Raw genomic sequence first — 18,275 nt, forward strand, 5'->3', positions numbered from 1 at the left:
GGGGGGGATTTTTGCGCATGCGCAAGGACAGACGTGTATGTATGAATGTATGTGTGCGTGTGGTTGAGCCTATGACCGATTCCCGAATGCGGCCCGTGGTCCACTGGTTCGTTCATCACCTTTTCAGTACAGCCGGCCAGAGTTCGATTCCAGCTTTGCGCTCCCTGTGTATAGCTTGCATGCTTCACCTTTTCCGGTTTGTTGCTTTTACATTGTTGGGAAAAAAAAACAACAAAGAAAATCATGAAAATAAGGTAAAAAAAAAGACAATTTTTTACAAAATGACCATGTATAGGAAGGCATGTTCTTCCTGTGTCTCAACGAGTGTCCTCCCACATTCCAAAAACGTGTGGCAGGTTCATGGAACACTCCAAATTGTCCCTGGGTGTGAGTGTGAGCGCAAATGGTTGCAATCGGCTGGCAACCAATTCAGGGCTTAACCCCGCCCACTGCCCGAGACCCTTGTGAGGGGATCAGAGGATCAGAAAATGCATGAACGAAAGCCAAGCCATGAGTCTGCCTGCTTAACACGCAATGGAAAATGCCATTCGTAGTGTCCTGTCCACGAATATCATTTCTGTGACACTTATCTTCTTTTCTTCCGCTTCAATGAGGAAAGAGGATTTTAGTGTTTCAAGTTACAAGCTCAGTCATGGAACAAATAAAACTCGTATCCCAAAGCACTTCCTGACCGAATAATCATCACAGAATCCTAATAGACAATTACCTGTTCTCAGATTCCCTTGCTTGGTGGTGTCCATCGCTGTGGTGCTGCTCTGCTTCTTCTTATGCGCCAAGACGACGAGATCGGTGTTGCGTGCCGTCACCGTGGCAACCGTTCCAGAAGACAGCGGTGCCTCCATCCAAGCCATTTCGCTCAAGGAAGGTCAGGAGGTGGCGGACAGACGACTCCAAACTGACGAGCGTTTGACCAGGGGGTTCGTTGCCACTGGCCCCCCTCGAGAGCGCCATCGCCCTCGACCGGCACCCACGCGCATAAGGCGTCCCCCCCTCTGCCGAACTTCGACCAACGCACACCGCGTTTCCCCGATAGGCATATTTTTCTTGCTCCGCATCAAAGATTGAATGCAGATCATTCGCCCGTCGACACACCAGCCACACCAACACTGATCTTTGAGTGACAGCATCGCCTTTATTACAATACACTACTGACGAGTCGAAGGTAAAATAAATATGTGGAGGTTGCGGGTATTGTCGGAACGGGTATTTAAATAACCGATGACTCCTTGGCTTTTTGAAGCGCGTTAAGGCAAAAGTATGTATCGGGCGGCTCGTACGTCACAAATAACGACTATCGGCTGGAACAGAACATGAAAAGGTAACGAGTGTCCGTCTTCATATTCATTGGTCTCCCATTCTGCTCAGATGATTTTTTTTTTTTTTTTTTATAGCTGGTTTGCATTTCTCAGTGCTACAAATACAAGTGAACCGAGCAGGCCGTGGCGCGAACGGGTCGTCAATGTTAGCCGCTTTTCGACTTTTTTTCGGGGGCCAGATTGTTGCTTCCCGATCGCCCCTAAAAGACACTGAAAGAACAAATAGTGGAGGGGCGGGGCGGGGGGGTTACATCGTAATCGACAATCAGTCCCACACGACGCGCCGAACGATGGCCGTCCCTACTCTAGACGTTTTGTTACCACATTTGTGATCGGCACACGCCCGCTCGCAAAACTGCCACAAAAACAGAGAGCCAACTCTAAAACCGTTCCCATATCGACAGAATGAGGACAAATTAAGTTGAACACCAAGTCTGCCCAAAGACATCAATGAACATTTCTGACTGCCCCCCCCGAATGGCACAGTGGAGGGGGGGTGTCGAAGAAAATGGTCCCACGTTCTCCAGCTGCGAAACTCAAAAGACCCAGCTGACAGGCACCCACTGCTGCTCGTTGAACAGTTTTTCCATGGCAGAGCGCACGCTGCGGAATGTCGCTTCGAGGCCGTCGTTGACGATACAGAGGTCAAAGTAATGTCCGTAGGCCCTCTTGATGCGCTCGCTCTCGTCCACCGTCCTCTTGAGCTCAGAGTCCTGAAAGAGGGTTGGGGGGGGGAATCACACCGAGCGGTTGAGCGTTACGTCGGGGGCGCTTCGGTCGTCTTTCAAGCGCGACAACGTTTGCACTCACCGTGAGCTGCTTGGTGACCACTCCCGACTCGATGGCCGATCGGTTCATGGCTTTGAGGACCTCAAAATCGGGAGCCTCGATGAACACGACGTAGGGCAAGAACTCCGACGTCCGCAGAACTTTAAGAGCCTTGAAGAAACGCACACACGCGTTTGGCCGTGAGGGAATACTGTCGTCACTGTACGGCGGGGTCATGCCAAACTTTAAAGGTCAAACAGTTGACCCGGAAATTGTATTTCAACCAGAGCCCCAATATCCTTCAGTCTTCCCTTACCTGAGGGTTGACATCCAGGATGCAGACCTTCCCCGTTTCCGTCACCTCGTGGATGGAGTTGATTTTGGTACCGTACAAGTTGCCGTCGTATTCGCCGTGCTCCAGGAAACGCCCGTTCTTGATGTCGCACTCCATTTCGCCGCGCGTCATGAAGGAATACATCTGGCCGTCTCTCTCGTCCACCTTTGGTTTTCTGCTGGTGACTTGGGAGACAAAAAGGGTGGAACGTTCTCAAGACGCTTGGAAACTCGACCAAAAGGACGGACGGGCGCTTTTTTACGCCGCCGCGCTCACAGGGGATGGTGGTGCCGTAGCGCTGGGGATCCAACACCAGCAGCTTGTTCTTTAGACTGCGACGGCCGACGCCCTGCGCCCCAATCAGGACCAGCGTCTTCCTTCGGAAGGGGGGCACCTTGGCCACCTCCTCGTAGATCCGCAGCTCGTGACGATCAAATTCTTGCAAAGGAACACCATTCGTGAGCAATTCCAACAAGGTGGAGAAGTGTCATTTCATTTCTTTCGCATGTCAGTCTCCATACAACACAAGATTTGAATTCAGGTCCGATTCGGGTACCTGCGTTCTTGGTGGTTAAATACATCATCTTTTTCTTTTTCTTGCCACCCACTCCGCCACACAAAGGACCTGCGAGAAACCAAAACAAGACTGAGCATTGCTCGCTTTTGCCAGCTCGTCCCACACGGTACCAAGGAACAAGTCCGCATTTTCGATTTTCAAACGAGCGGAAGAATCTGATGCAATGTGCGGATGTGACCACTAGATGGCCCCATCCCAACACTCTAAGACGGCGCCTTTGTGTGTCAGGCAATAATGTCTTTTGTTGAGAGGCATAAACCGAGGCGCATAAACCAAAGTGCACCCCACCCCCCAAAAAAAGAAAAAAACATTCCTCTCTGTCAATTTAATAGAGACAAAAATTACAGCCAATTCAAGGATAAGATTGGAAAATGAAGGCAACAAATATGACCGGACTGTATGCTGTGTAGACCACGTCCATTGATCAAAAGTAACGTGCCGATTTTTAATCTGAACGATGACGAGTATTGATTGCCACTGGACTGTCACTCTTGCAAAATCTGTTCATGGACATCGTGGGCCGGGCCATGCTGGCGCTCCTTTACCAGGACTCCGGCGCTCACGGGCAGACCGGACGGGTGACAGCGCGGTGGAAATGCACGCGTGATGCCGAGCGGGGCACAGATGTCGTCTTTGTTCCCGGCGTGTTTTTTAATGCAGCACGGGGGTCAAATCTGCATAAATTGCCAGTGTTTCTCTCCGTTGGCTCTGTTGTTTTTGCCAGCTGCCGAGAAGAGGAGCAGCGGCGGCGGCGGCGGCGTCTGGGTCGTCGTACCTGTGGTGACGAGCTCCAGGTCTCTTTTCACAAACGCTTTCCTCTTCTCTTCGAGGAGCTGACTTGGAATCAAACCGGCGCTACCTCCCTGGATATGGCAGGCCTGAGAAAGACACAAGATGAGCAACTAACAGCTCCCGTGTGGTGTCGTGCGTGTGTGTGAACAAGCCTGTGCGTGTTACTGTAGGCGGGAGAGGCTGTAATGACCTGCCACCAGTTCAGATCTTCCTGGTTGAAAATCTGCAGAATGTCTCCGCTGCAGAAGCTCAGCCCCGCCTCTTTACACGGAATCAGGTTGTCCTGAGACGGGTCGTAGTCAAAGTGGCATTTGACAAAAGCCTGCGAGGACGGACAGACATCGGGGGATTGAACGTAACAAGGGAATTCGAAACGGACGCCGGCCGGTCAATGAATCCCTCTCGGGGGCCGAGCGTTATTCATTTGGGGCGGAAGAACAATCGAATCGACTCCCCGTCACCGCTGAAAGGCTCAAAGCCGCCGCGCTCAAAAGGCGGGACGGCAACAGACACAAACAAAGCGCGAGGGAGAGAGCGAGAAAGAGGACGACAGCGAGAGGAGAGCCAGCCAAAACACGTCGCCATGGAAACCATTCCCTCCCCCTTCTGCGGTTGATGCCTTTTCTCATACTCCGATGATGCATGATCATTAAAACACACACACACACACACACACACTGCTCTGTGCTTGGCGCTTTTAAATAACGTTTTAGAGGCTGCGGATGGAGGTGCGAGCTCAGCAGATGGGACCGAGATTGTAATCGCAAAAACTATGAAGCAGTCGGGTAGCCCGCACCCTTTCGGAAGACTGACAATAGGACCGATCTTACGTTTTTAGAATCGGGGCACGTAGATGGCACTTGGCACAATTTATTGACCGTTTGTCGCGAGAAGTCAAAGCTCCAATCTCTTGAATCGTAGCGCGACGAGAGGAACGATTGCTTTTTTTTTTTTGCATTCATATCGGCGGAGTCACGGCTGCGGTCAAAAAGAGGCTCTCTTTGCAGAGCGCCGACTTGGAAAGCGGATGTTTATCGGCGCGGACAAAACACAATCGGCGGCCACTTTCCTCTTTGACGGCGCATTGCAAATGGGAATATTGAAAGGCTCGCTGCGGATTTGATCTCATTGGGATTCAATGTCGGCGACGTGTCAATCGGATCGCTGGTGCATTGGGAACCGCAATTTCCGGCCTGTTAAAATCATTTTTTTTAGTCACTCGAATGACATTTTATCAGCCTTTTAATGCCGTACCAATTTTGAACTCGGTCATTCGCAAAGGTTGAAGTGAGGACACGGAATCGAAAAGAAATCCTTCATGAATCATCGTCGTCGTCTGAAGGCGGTTTTCAGAGGAGCGTTTGGCTCGGTTCCTCTGATGCAGTCGTAAAGCAGCAAGCCCTTAAGCTAGCCACGATTTGTTTAAAACAAAAAAAAACAAAAAAAAAGAAGCAGCAAAGTCGACGAGCGGTCCTGCACCGACCTGTCTGGGCGTGTGCGGCTCCTGGTAGCTGGGCAGGATCTTGAGCACCACGCTGCCGCTGGCCTCCTTGAGCATCTCCTGCAGGACTTTGGGGTCGTTGCCCACCTCCTTGCCGTTCACCTCCTTGATGATGTCGCCCACGTGGAGCAGACCTTGCTGGTCAATCATGCCGCCGTGGAGGATTCTGGCGATCACCAGCTCGCCGCTCTCCACGCGAAACGTCACTCCCTTCACACACACACACACACGAGCGTTGTTTTTTTTTTTTTTTCCACGACTGAGCGACACGCAAGCAACTGTTTTTTTCTGTACAGTCAAACAGTCATAGTGAAATAAACTCAAAAAGTTGCGCTTTCCATAACAATAGACATTTTGAAAAGTGAACGGCGGCTGCGTGGGGATGACGGTGCTTCAAGACAACGCCTGTACTTGGCATTGACGCCGAGTATTGATCAAGAAGCTAATGAAGTGACTCCAGATCAATCCACTCTATTTTCTGTCACGAGGTAGAATCATTCTTCTTCAAAGCTGTTAAAAAAGAATAAATCTCCCCATTTTCAGCGCGAGTTGATTGATGTTGCACTTACCAGGTGCTCGCCGGACACCTTGCGGATGCCCACCATCCTCACGGCGTCAGGGGGCACGGGTTGGTTGTTGAGGGCCGCGTCCATGAAAGCGCAAGGGCTGGGGGGAGGAGTTTCGTAGTTTTTGGAAGCCACGGAGTCATGAGTCTCCAGCAGAGACTTTAGAGGAGGGGGGGGGGGCAGACGACAGGAAAGGTTGAGGATTGCAATGAGATGGTGGGGAGATATTCGCGTACTTGAACAGGATCAATGCGATTCGGAGAAAGACCTGAAAGTGAGGCTCCTTCAGGATGCGGACCAGCTCGTCGGCGGCTTGGCTCCTGTGCGCCACAGGGCCGAGCTCCTTGAGGATGTCCTGCACAAGCTCCACGTTGTTCTCCCTCACCGCCTCCAGCTTGGGCTCCTCAAAGCGCTCGTGAGCCTTGGTAAGGATGAGGAGGAAGCAGATGCCGCACAAATGGAATTTGGCCTGACCAGTGTCAGTGTGTTCTATATTTTCATTTTTTTTGTACGTTTTTCCTGAGGCACTCATGAACTTTCCACTCTCTGCTTCTCTAAAGTCAAGGACTTCTCGTTTTTGTATTACTGACTCACACCGACAGCAAATTGCAACTTTTCGGGAGAATCGAAATGTCATCGAGGTCTCGGATGTGCCCGCCACAAAAAAAAAAAACGGCTTGAGAACGACGTGGGAGGATCTGAACAATGATCAAGTGTGAGTGACAACCGCCATGAGCGAACCGATTTCGAATGCCGAATGTCGAGTCTGCCCTAATTGGAAGTTACCTCGCATCGGCGTGTCAAACACATCGAGGAGAGTCGCCGGCCTCGATGACCTTTTGTTCAAGCGGCTCATTACGATTGACGGGCTTTTTCCTTTTGCTATTAGCACCGCGCTAAGCATTTCGATGCAACAGAATTTGCCGAGAGCGTTCACGTTTGGGATTTTGCTCTCACCACCGGGCTCTCCATGATGCCTTTGAGGAAGATGAGGTCCAGGTCGTTGGCCGTCGTCGAGCTGACGCTGTCGCTCAGCGTGTCCAAAGTCTGATGCATGGCTACGCACGAAACAGAGACACAAGACAAGAAATGATTTCCCCCGCGGGTTACTTCAGCAAAACAGCGGAAAGTGCAGTTGCGGGTGTTTGATTGACAACTGAAAACGGAGCGAGCGGAGGACACCGACTCGGCGGCGGCCGTGCGAATGACAGCATCGAACCCGCCGCCGAGTCTTGTTATGCCCGCGGCGACTCTCAACGCGGAGGAAACGAGGCAATTGACAACTCTATTCAAGAACGAGCGATTGACGGCGAGCGTTTGTCGCTTCACGTCGCCGCAATTAGACAACGGCGCTAATCTCCAGCACGTGTTGCGCCGGCCCTCAAAGTCAGCGTCAAGGACGCGAGTCACATCTTGGCTTCCCCCCCGGGACGAGACGGAAGCCAGACGGGCAATAAAAGGAGCGACGCGAGCCGACGACCTTGATCGTTGGTGACACAGTCCTTCCGCCCTGTCGCCGGATCATTTCAAAGTAAATTGAGTTACTAATTACAAAGCATTTAGCGAAGGTTATCTGGGTTGCTATGGAGCGGCGCTTTGCGACGCGGAGAGGAGGCCGAGGGGGTACCGCCCTGGGGGCGCAGAGAGCCGCTCGCTTCCATCTCAAACCGCCATCTAAATCCTCGCCTGATAAGGTCGTTACGATCTAACTCGCCGGGTGGGTGAAGATGGACGTTCGAAGAGAGAGGGTGAAAACATTTGATCGTGGCTTGAGTCACCCGATGAGTCATTTCTGACTTAATGAGGTGTTCATTAGTCATGCTGCTGAGTGCCGAGACCTTCCGGGCCGACGTGCTCGCGGAGCGCAATCGGTCGGGAGCTTGAATGCAAAAACAACGCTTCGAGGACTTGTGATATGACGTGCGGGGCCTCCAAAAGTTTTTGGAACGCAGGAAATGTTGGGGTCAATCTTTCGGAAAAAGTGACAGTTTCTGTGCCATCTCTGATTAGCGCGCGATGGCATACCAAATGAGCTCATTACGCATCATGAATGTACGCGCGCAGGCAAACTCTGATGCTTTTTTTCCCCCCCCCAGATAAATGGGCTTCCATATGGCTGTCACTACCCGTCAGGTCGGATTACAAACTCGGAGGCTTTGGCGCGCCGCAGCACCACGGCGTGGCATCGGCGCCGCGCTTATAACAATGTACATTTACGCCGATTTAAAAATCGACGTCGTGAGGCACGCCGCCGCCTAACTTTTTCTGGCAAGCGTGACGGTTTTAGTGGCGCCGTGAACAATTTAAGGCGAGCCATGCGTGGGTCACTGAGGACAACTGATGCAAGTGCATAAATAACCCTGAACACGCACGCAGAGGCATATGAATGCGCAGGATGAAACACAATGCAATCTTCATGAATTGGTCAATTATGGATGCGGCGTGTATGGTACGTCCAACTCGACGCGACTGGCCAACGGGTGTGCATTTTAAGTTGATGCGCGCATGCACACACACACACACACACACACACACACACACACACACACACACACACACAAAAACTGCATTGTCACTGTCCAACGACAACAATGTAATAATAATAAGATAAGATAACCTTTACATGTCCCACACTGGGGAAATTTGCAATGTGTTTCAGCATTTCTGTTTTGGACATGACTAACAACAACTAAAAAAAAACAAACAAACGATAAGACAAGAATCATGAGATCACATGATGCAACACCAGAAACAAATTAACGTTGCACAAGCATTGCTGCAGGTGCACGGAAGGTTTGAAATGTATAAGCGGAGAATTTGGAACAGCTTCTGTGAGGTGGGGAGGTCATCGAAAAGCCTCATTAAGCCACAGGGCAACATTTGACATGCAGATATCAAAACTTTTCTTTTTTTTTTTGTCCATCATCATCTAAAGTAGAAGAACATGTTTTGAGGGACAATTCTGGCACAGTTTAAACAGTACACACAAGTCGAAAACTATTTGACAACAACATTGTAACTTTATCCCACTTTCTGTCGCGTTGCATCGCACTCGCTCGGGCAGTCAACGTGTGCCAAGATCGTGAAAAGACGGGACTGCTCCCGCTGCTGACACCGGGTGCCATCCTTGCCATCTTTCCGCATCCATGGCCGCCCACATTCCATGCCTATGCTGCCCCCCGGGGCCCATTCGGTCGCTTATTTGTCGGCGTCACCGAAGACGTACAAACAGACTCCTGAGCGCGACGCCGAGCGCTTTGTTGCGTTTCGCGGACCGACGTAAACCCGTACTTGCGTACGTGTCGCGCCGGTTAACGCGCCGCCGAGCATTTATCCGCGCGGAGACCCTGCAGGTAGACAACTGCGCTCTTACCTTCTCCCCCGAGCTTCATTTCCAGTCCCTCCAGGGAGAAGGCCGAGCCCCCCTCCTCAAGGGAGAGTCTTCCAAACAGGCTGCCAGCCATGGCGACCAACACCTCACGACAGAGCGCTCACACACATACGCGGGGCAACAACACACACACAATGCTGTGCGTAAGGGGGGGTGGCGCGCCGCAGCACCACGGCGTGGCATCGGCGCCGCGCTTATAACAATGTACATTTACGCCGATTTAAAAATCGACGTCGTGAGGCACGCCGCCGCCTAACTTTTTCTGGCAAGCGTGACGGTTTTAGTGGCGCCGTGAACAATTTAAGGCGAGCCATGCGTGGGTCACTGAGGACAACTGATGCAAGTGCATAAATAACCCTGAACACGCACGCAGAGGCATATGAATGCGCAGGATGAAACACAATGCAATCTTCATGAATTGGTCAATTATGGATGCGGCGTGTATGGTACGTCCAACTCGACGCGACTGGCCAACGGGTGTGCATTTTAAGTTGATGCGCGCATGCACACACACACACACACACACACACACACACACACACAAACTGCATTGTCACTGTCCAACGACAACAATGTAATAATAATAAGATAAGATAACCTTTACATGTCCCACACTGGGGAAATTTGCAATGTGTTTCAGCATTTCTGTTTTGGACATGACTAACAACAACTAAAAAAAAACAAACAAACGATAAGACAAGAATCATGAGATCACATGATGCAACACCAGAAACAAATTAACGTTGCACAAGCATTGCTGCAGGTGCACGGAAGGTTTGAAATGTATAAGCGGAGAATTTGGAACAGCTTCTGTGAGGTGGGGAGGTCATCGAAAAGCCTCATTAAGCCACAGGGCAACATTTGACATGCAGATATCAAAACTTTTCTTTTTTTTTTTGTCCATCATCATCTAAAGTAGAAGAACATGTTTTGAGGGACAATTCTGGCACAGTTTAAACAGTACACACAAGTCGAAAACTATTTGACAACAACATTGTAACTTTATCCCACTTTCTGTCGCGTTGCATCGCACTCGCTCGGGCAGTCAACGTGTGCCAAGATCGTGAAAAGACGGGACTGCTCCCGCTGCTGACACCGGGTGCCATCCTTGCCATCTTTCCGCATCCATGGCCGCCCACATTCCATGCCTATGCTGCCCCCCGGGGCCCATTCGGTCGCTTATTTGTCGGCGTCACCGAAGACGTACAAACAGACTCCTGAGCGCGACGCCGAGCGCTTTGTTGCGTTTCGCGGACCGACGTAAACCCGTACTTGCGTACGTGTCGCGCCGGTTAACGCGCCGCCGAGCATTTATCCGCGCGGAGACCCTGCAGGTAGACAACTGCGCTCTTACCTTCTCCCCCGAGCTTCATTTCCAGTCCCTCCAGGGAGAAGGCCGAGCCCCCCTCCTCAAGGGAGAGTCTTCCAAACAGGCTGCCAGCCATGGCGACCAACACCTCACGACAGAGCGCTCACACACATACGCGGGGCAACAACACACACACAATGCTGTGCGTAAGGGGGGGTGGGGAGGGGGGAGCTCGCGCCATCTCCTCCTCCTCCTGCCAAAACAGCTCCTGGCTCTTCCCTCCCTCTTTCCACCTGCTCTTGACGCGAATGTGCGCGAGCTACGCCTGACTGGGCGTCTTCTCCGCCGCGCATGAATGAATGCAGACGACAGGCTTGTGTGCATGAGCGGAGCGAGGGGGAGAACAAGAGGGGGGGGGGGTTGACACGTGAAAGGGGAGTGGGGAGGGAAATAGGAAGTGCGATGCGTATACTCGGGGAAGGAGGAAGAGAGGCTGGGCAATTTTCCTGGAGGCTTCCCTGTGGGGGTGAACTGCGGGGAGACGAGAAGGAGACTGGCCGAAGGAGGCGGCGCAAAGGGGGGGGAGGAATCATAAATGAGGAATAAACTCTCGCCGAGACGACGTCACAGACGAGGGCAAACGCAAGTCATCGGCCTGGCCGACGCGCGACGAGAAAAAGGCCATTTGGGAAGGAATGTTTGTGAAGGCGACGACTGGGGTGACCTTTCCCCGCGTCTTTCTTGCGGCCACCTGAAAATTGCTTTGTGAAATGCTTGGGAAAAAAACGGTTTGCGCCCAAGTACTCAGTAACATCAAACCTATAGAATGGCCTAAAAAAAAAGTCTACTTTTCAGAGGATCAGCGGTACAGAGATTGAATGGATGGATAAATATTTCGAGTCACTTTCGGCCGCATCGCTCAGGAATGAAATGTGATGCAGCTTTTGGTCCCCCAAGTCTGAGTCTGCCAGTGACGTCAACTGGCTCCGCACTCAAAAGCATACAGCGGAAAAATCCTCCGAGGCGCGACTAATTTAAGACCGGCGTCGGAGCGAACCATTATCCGCTTCATTAAGTCACATTCGAACCGGTGAGATGAGATGCGCGTCTCGAGTGCCGGATTAGCCGCAAAGCTTTCACTATCACTTGCGTTCTTTTGACATCTCCGACGGCCGATACTCTACTCAAGGCGCTCGATTTCATCGGTGCGTTGTGAAACCTTCTCTGACAGCGACCGTTCGATTTGAAGTTCGTTTTTTTTTTTTTTTTTTTTTTGGTCTTGTGCTGCATTAATTTCCTTTTGCAAGCGTGACAAATTGAGGCTTGTACACAGATGCTCTTGTCACAGTTGATGAAGCCACTTACCCGAGTCAGAAAAAGCCGTTGCCACGGGCATTTTAGGATTTGCTTCTTCTTTGCGCCCTCCGCCAAACTTGCTCGGTCGCCTGTGAAAGGGGGAGAAAAAAAAAAGAGAGAGAGAGCCATCAGAGAAAAAGTCAAGACAAAACTGAGTTGCTGTCTCAAGCAAAATAATCTGGTCGATTGTGAGCCTTCCAACCAAAGTCAACAAAGGGCCTGATTGTCAGACGGGTGGAAAGATTAGCCTGTAGGGTGAAGTTTGTGAAGCGTGCCCCCCCCCCAAGCCCCTCTCCCACTGATGTGCTCCCCTGTGCCGTGACAATGACAACAAACTCTTCCTTCCATCGCCATCACGTTTTCAATCCGTCTAAACAAGCTCCCGCTCGCCCCGATGCTAACTGCTCTCTAACTCACTTTGGAACTATTAATAGACACCCCCGGCAGTTACCGGCCTTGTGTCCGCGAGGGGGAATATTCCGAACAGATGGAAAGATTGAACGAGCGGGCAGGCCAGCCAAGGTTTGGCTTAAGAGAGGATCTGTTGATTCTAATTGATCCATTTAACATCAGGCAGCATGAGAACGAAGCAAGTGATCCAAACCTGGCTTTGTCAGGTGATGCGGCACTGGCGACATCGTCACTTTAAATAGCAATATGGGCTTGAAGTAATATAAACGGAGTGTAATCAATAGTGATGTGATAAGGGGGAGGAGCCAAAAAAAAACAGTGGGAGTTGTGGCAACACATCAAGTGGGAGGTCTGACAGGAGGAGAATGGGGTGAAATAACAGGGATGAGGAGAAAAAAAAAAAGCACACAGCTGTTGAACAAGAGATGCCAGTAGGATGCTAATTTCTGGTTGCTATGACAACATCTACCCATGGTCGAAAGTAGTGCGACGGCAGCCCGAGCCCCCCCCACTTGTGTAAATATACGAGCCCCAACCTCACGTGAAACTTTTAAATGATTGGGGGTCATCGTCAACGAACGGAATTGCCGTTCCTCTTTCGCGTTCTAAACGGCTTGGTTGGTGGGCGCCCAACATTTCTCCTCGCTCAGTCATATGAGAAAATGTCAGATGCTGAAAGCGCTTTGGCATCATTGATCAATGCGGATTTGGTCGTTAACGGCACGTTTGGGGTTCAGCCCGAGGGGACCCCGTCCGTGTTTGCACGAGGCAATCACAGAGCTTGTTCAAGTATGCAGAGGCCTCGCCTGGATTTTTACTCCCTCGTCCTTTTCGCAAACTTTGCGATGTTCGGTCACGCCTACGGCAAACTGCTCGATCAACATTGCATCATCCCCAACTGGCATGGCACCGACATGCTCTGCAATGTTGATCACCTGATTGAGACGCACATTGAATGTCAAGCTGCTTATTTCGGTGTTCAACTTTGCAGGGTGCAGTGAAACTTCATCGTTAAGGACCGAGCACCGAAGCAAAGGTGGACGCCCCCTCCTAAAAATGTTGACAATTGCCTGTGCTAATAGATTCAACCCTAAAAATTGCACACACGCTTTATTACTAAACCACATTGAACTTACATTACCCTACAAAAATTTCAATGAAAAAAAATGGATAACAGATGATTCATTCCATTCAATTAGAGACATGACAGACTCAAGGCTAACAGGTGATTCATTCCATTCAATTAGAGACATGACAGACTCATTTATTGCTTGTGTTTGATAAAATGAAATAAATAAATAAATAAATAAAATACATGGGAAGAAGCCCTTGAAAAAACAGTCACATATTGAATCGAAATGGCAACATTGATCGGGGGATCGCTAATAAGATTACTTTTCAGAAGCGTTCAGTCCTGGTCATGGGAATATTTTGAATTCTGGGCCTTGTACAATGCCAAGGGCCGGCCCAGGTGTCCATATGACAACCGCCTCAAGGCGTTCCCACAATGCAGCAGCGTGCAAAGACACACACACAAAAGCAGCAGCCAAACAGGTCTTAATCCACATATGGAGCCTGGCGTCAGGCCTAAAAATAACCCCGTGCTCCCACAGGTTCAACTCCTCTCATTACTTTACAGAGAAAACTGCCGTATCCAAGACAACCGTGAGCAGCTCCTCACCCCACCTCCCCACCCATCCCCCGGGTGCATTACCATGGCAACAAGGGAAACGGCGTAGAATAATGAGGACGGAATTAAAACTGATGCTATTTGAAGATTTGACCGTGCTCGTCATAATTACAGAGTTGATAAGATTTACAGTACGCGGCATGTGAACGTCGCGACCAGAAAAAGATCGCATCACAACCACTCGAGATGTTCTTCACAAAATGCCCGAATAATAAACCAGACACCGCATACCGCCGTCATACCTAAAGTAACCCCCATAGAATATGAGCAGCTTCTAATAAAAAATGGATGTCATGTATACTGAATAGCACAGTATGGCTCAAGGCAACATGCTGAGAATCCCCCCTGAGGACAAGTTTGTAGATTCACCAAGCAACCAACACACACAAAAGACCCCATGACAGTCCATCCATTAGTTGCTGAGATGTTTCAATGTGTGTGTGTTTGGAGGAATACATATTTTTAGCATTTTCTAAAAGTCATTGCACTATTTTTAAGTGTGTATAATACGTAAATAACCTGAAGAGATGATTCGGTCGTCAATAACAAATGTGGTTCAGGAGATGCTGACGATTGTTATGAACAACACCAAAATAGTCCGGAATGCGCACACGGTACTATAAAAAGGCACATCACATAATTGAAAGTGATGTAATGTATTTAAATCTTCCTGAGGAAATGTGAGGTAAAGGACAAACTTAACGTACTATATTCAGCATGCACGTCGAACAAGTCATGCATGGGAAATTCTGTCATTTCAGTCAGGGAGTTCGTTAATCCTCTAACATCCAAATTAGAAACTGATTAGTACAAAAAAAATGTTGCATATACTGTATATTAATCTTTGCTGTCAGCAAAAGCTGGTGTTGTATAGTTTATACAGTGGATACAAAAAGTCTACACACCCCTGCTCAAATGGGAGGTTTTTGTGATGTGAAAAACAGTAATTTCAAAGGCTTTTCCGCCTACACACACATAAATATATACATATATAAGAAATGCGAACTCGTGACGTCAGTTAGCACGAGCACCCCAAAACAACTAGGCGCGTGCCCTGCGTGAGCGCATGCGCAAGATCCAACGCCTTTAAAACACACTCCATACATTCATTATTAGTGTATCGTGTACGTTTCTATACAGACAGTTACAGTCAAGAAGCCGTAATTATTTGAAACACAAAATAATGAGATGATATGAATTTCGCGGTTACGGAAACGCGTGACGTCTCTGCACAAGTGCAGTGAGGTCAATTACACGAACACAGCACATTTCTAATATGGCCACTAATTGGCCTGGTTGAAGAGGATGCGGCGGGATCAATATGGCCATTCGTGCGTTACTTATTACGGGGATTTTTCTCGTCATGGGATCAGTAAAACACAATTACTCGCATAAAATGAAAATAAAAATGACAAAAACGAAATGAAAACAATAGCCTGGCCGTTTTTTTGTTCGACGTCCCCACCGTGGGAAAAAGGGGCTTGCCCATGCAGAGGCCTCGCCTGGATTTTTACTCCCTCGTCCTTTTCGCAAACTTTGCGATGTTCGGTCACGCCTACGGCAAACTGCTCGATCAACATTGCATCATCCCCAACTGGCATGGCACCGACATGCTCTGCAATGTTGATCACCTGATTGAGACGCACATTGAATGTCAAGCTGCTTATTTCGGTGTTCAACTTTGCAGGGTGCAGTGAAACTTCATCGTTAAGGACCGAGCACCGAAGCAAAGGTGGACGCCCCCTCCTAAAAATGTTGACAATTGCCTGTGCTAATAGATTCAACCCTAAAAATTGCACACACGCTTTATTACTAAACCACATTGAACTTACATTACCCTACAAAAATTTCAATGAAAAAAAATGGATAACAGATGATTCATTCCATTCAATTAGAGACATGACAGACTCATTTATTGCTTGTGTTTGATAAAATGAGAAAAAAAAATGCATGGGAAGAAGCCCTTGAAAAAACAGTCGCATATTGAATCGAAATGGCAACATTGATCGGGGGATCGCTAATAAGATTACTTTTCAGAAGCGTTCAGTCCTGGTCATGGGAATATTTTGAATTCTGGGCCTTGTACAATGCCAAGGGCCGGCCCAGGTGTCCATATGACAACCGCCTCAAGGCGTTCCCACAATGCAGCAGCGTGCAAAGACACACACACAAAAGCAGCAGCCAAACAGGTCTTAATCCACATATGGAGCCTGGCGTCAGGCCTAAAAATAACCCCGTGCTCCCACAGGTTCAACTCCTCTCATTACTTTACAGAGAAAACTGCCGTATCCAAGACAACCGTGAGCAGCTCCTCACCCCACCTCCCCACCCATCCCCCGGGTGCATTACCATGGCAACAAGGGAAACGGCGTAGAATAATGAGGACGGAATTAAAACTGATGCTATTTGAAGATTTGACCGTGCTCGTCATAATTACAGAGTTGATAAGATTTACAGTACGCGGCATGTGAACGTCGCGACCAGAAAAAGATCGCATCACAACCACTCGAGATGTTCTTCACAAAATGCCCGAATAATAAACCAGACACCGCATACCGCCGTCATACCTAAAGTAACCCCCATAGAATATGAGCAGCTTCTAATAAAAAATGGATGTCATGTATACTGAATAGCACAGTATGGCTCAAGGCAACATGCTGAGAATCCCCCCTGAGGACAAGTTTGTAGATTCACCAAGCAACCAACACACACAAAAGACCCCATGACAGTCCATCCATTAGTTGCTGAGATGTTTCAATGTGTGTGTGTTTGGAGGAATACATATTTTTAGCATTTTCTAAAAGTCATTGCACTATTTTTAAGTGTGTATAATACGTAAATAACCTGAAGAGATGATTCGGTCGTCAATAACAAATGTGGTTCAGGAGATGCTGACGATTGTTATGAACAACACCAAAATAGTCCGGAATGCGCACACGGTACTATAAAAAGGCACATCACATAATTGAAAGTGATGTAATGTATTTAAATCTTCCTGAGGAAATGTGAGGTAAAGGACAAACTTAACGTACTATATTCAGCATGCACGTCGAACAAGTCATGCATGGGAAATTCTGTCATTTCAGTCAGGGAGTTCGTTAATCCTCTCACATCCAAATTAGAAACTGATTAGTACAAAAAAAAATGTTACATATACTGTATATTAATCTTTGCTGCCAGCAAAAGCTGGTGTTGTATAGTTTATACAGTGGATACAAAAAGTCTACACACCCCTGCTCAAATGGGAGGTTTTTGTGATGTGAAAAACAGTAATTTCAAAGGCTTTTCCGCCTACACACACATAAATATATACATATATAAGAAATGCGAACTCGTGACGTCAGTTAGCACGAGCACCCCAAAACAACTAGGCGCGTGCCCTGCGTGAGCGCATGCGCAAGATCCAACGCCTTTAAAACACACTCCATACATTCATTATTAGTGTATCGTGTACGTTTCTATACAGACAGTTACAGTCAAGAAGCCGTAATTATTTGAAACACAAAATAATGAGATGATATGAATTTCGCGGTTACGGAAACGCGTGACGTCTCTGCACAAGTGCAGTGAGGTCAATTACACGAACACAGCACATTTCTAATATGGCCACTAATTGGCCTGGTTGAAGAGGATGCGGCGGGATCAATATGGCCATTCGTGCGTTACTTATTACGGGGATTTTTCTCGTCATGGGATCAGTAAAACACAATTACTCGCATAAAATGAAAATAAAAATGACAAAAACGAAATGAAAACAATAGCCTGGCCGTTTTTTTGTTCGACGTCCCCACCGTGGGAAAGGGGCTTGCCCGCTCACCTTTATCCGGCTGCCGCGTCGCGGAGGACGTCTTGCGGACGCCACTCGGCTCGGTGCTGCTGGAGGCGGCGGCAGGTCTCGGTTAATCCGCGCGGTTTCTTCCAAGCGCCAACGGCAACCCACTCAACGCGCTGTTTTTTTTAACGAAGGCGTGCCTGAAGACAAAGAATACCTTGCGGGTTTAAACCGCCCCGTTTCTTCAATGTGATTCTATAAGGTTCGATGACGGAGAGTACGCGAGACGGTGGTGTTCGACAACACACACGGGAGAACGCGAGTCTGCCGTGTTCCGAACCTGCTGTCAGCGGAAATGAATGACCTGTCTCTTGCTTCGACAGCGAACTCTAGTGGTGGGAAACTTGCATTACACCCAACTCGAAAAATACTGTAGCTTTCGGGTCACGTTTGTTTTGTACTTTTTTTTTT

At 48.9% G+C, this 18,275-nt stretch overlaps 1 protein-coding gene across 3 annotated transcripts; it reads right to left on the reverse strand.

Moving 5' to 3' along the window:
- Nucleotides 1-1,133: 1,133 nt before the first annotated feature.
- Nucleotides 1,134-18,165, reverse strand: mpp2b (MAGUK p55 scaffold protein 2b). 3 transcript variants are annotated; one of them, XM_019881374.1, is made up of 13 exons: nucleotides 17,850-18,165; nucleotides 11,941-12,020; nucleotides 6,833-6,933; nucleotides 6,144-6,296; nucleotides 5,879-6,034; nucleotides 5,292-5,519; nucleotides 3,999-4,130; nucleotides 3,792-3,894; nucleotides 2,996-3,064; nucleotides 2,716-2,877; nucleotides 2,422-2,624; nucleotides 2,148-2,276; nucleotides 1,134-2,050 (listed from the first exon to the last, which is right to left on the reverse strand). In XM_019881374.1, the coding sequence occupies exons 2-13, from the start codon at nucleotides 11,969-11,971 to the stop codon at nucleotides 1,874-1,876; spliced, it is 1,644 nt and encodes a 547-aa protein (XP_019736933.1). In that variant the 5' UTR covers nucleotides 11,972-12,020; nucleotides 17,850-18,165; the 3' UTR covers nucleotides 1,134-1,873. The 3 variants fall into 3 exon arrangements, with proteins under 3 accessions (XP_019736933.1, XP_019736925.1, XP_019736918.1); XM_019881366.1 differs by lacking the exons at nucleotides 11,941-12,020; nucleotides 17,850-18,165 and adding an exon at nucleotides 10,621-10,782; XM_019881359.1 differs by lacking the exons at nucleotides 11,941-12,020; nucleotides 17,850-18,165 and adding an exon at nucleotides 9,249-9,395.
- Between the last annotated feature and the right edge of the window lie 110 nt (nucleotides 18,166-18,275).

Source organism: Hippocampus comes, unplaced genomic scaffold (assembly GCF_001891065.2).
Source record: "Hippocampus comes isolate QL1 unplaced genomic scaffold, H_comes_QL1_v1.1 scaffold380, whole genome shotgun sequence".
Classification (NCBI taxonomy): domain Eukaryota; kingdom Metazoa; phylum Chordata; class Actinopteri; order Syngnathiformes; family Syngnathidae; genus Hippocampus; species Hippocampus comes.

What these genes read in the sequence shown, in the direction of transcription:
- mpp2b (XM_019881366.1), bottom strand. Translation starts at nt 10,711, where the DNA reads ATGGCTGGCAGCCTGTTTGGAAGACTCTCCCTTGAGGAGGGGGGCTCG. An exon ending in TGAAGGAGCCTCACTTTCAG is followed by an intron (nt 6,035 to 6,143) that starts GTCTTTCTCCGA and finishes CCTCCTCTAAAG; the next exon opens with TCTCTGCTGGAGACTCATGA. An exon ending in CTACGGCACCACCATCCCCT is followed by an intron (nt 2,625 to 2,715) that starts GTGAGCGCGGCG and finishes TTGTCTCCCAAG; the next exon opens with TCACCAGCAGAAAACCAAAG.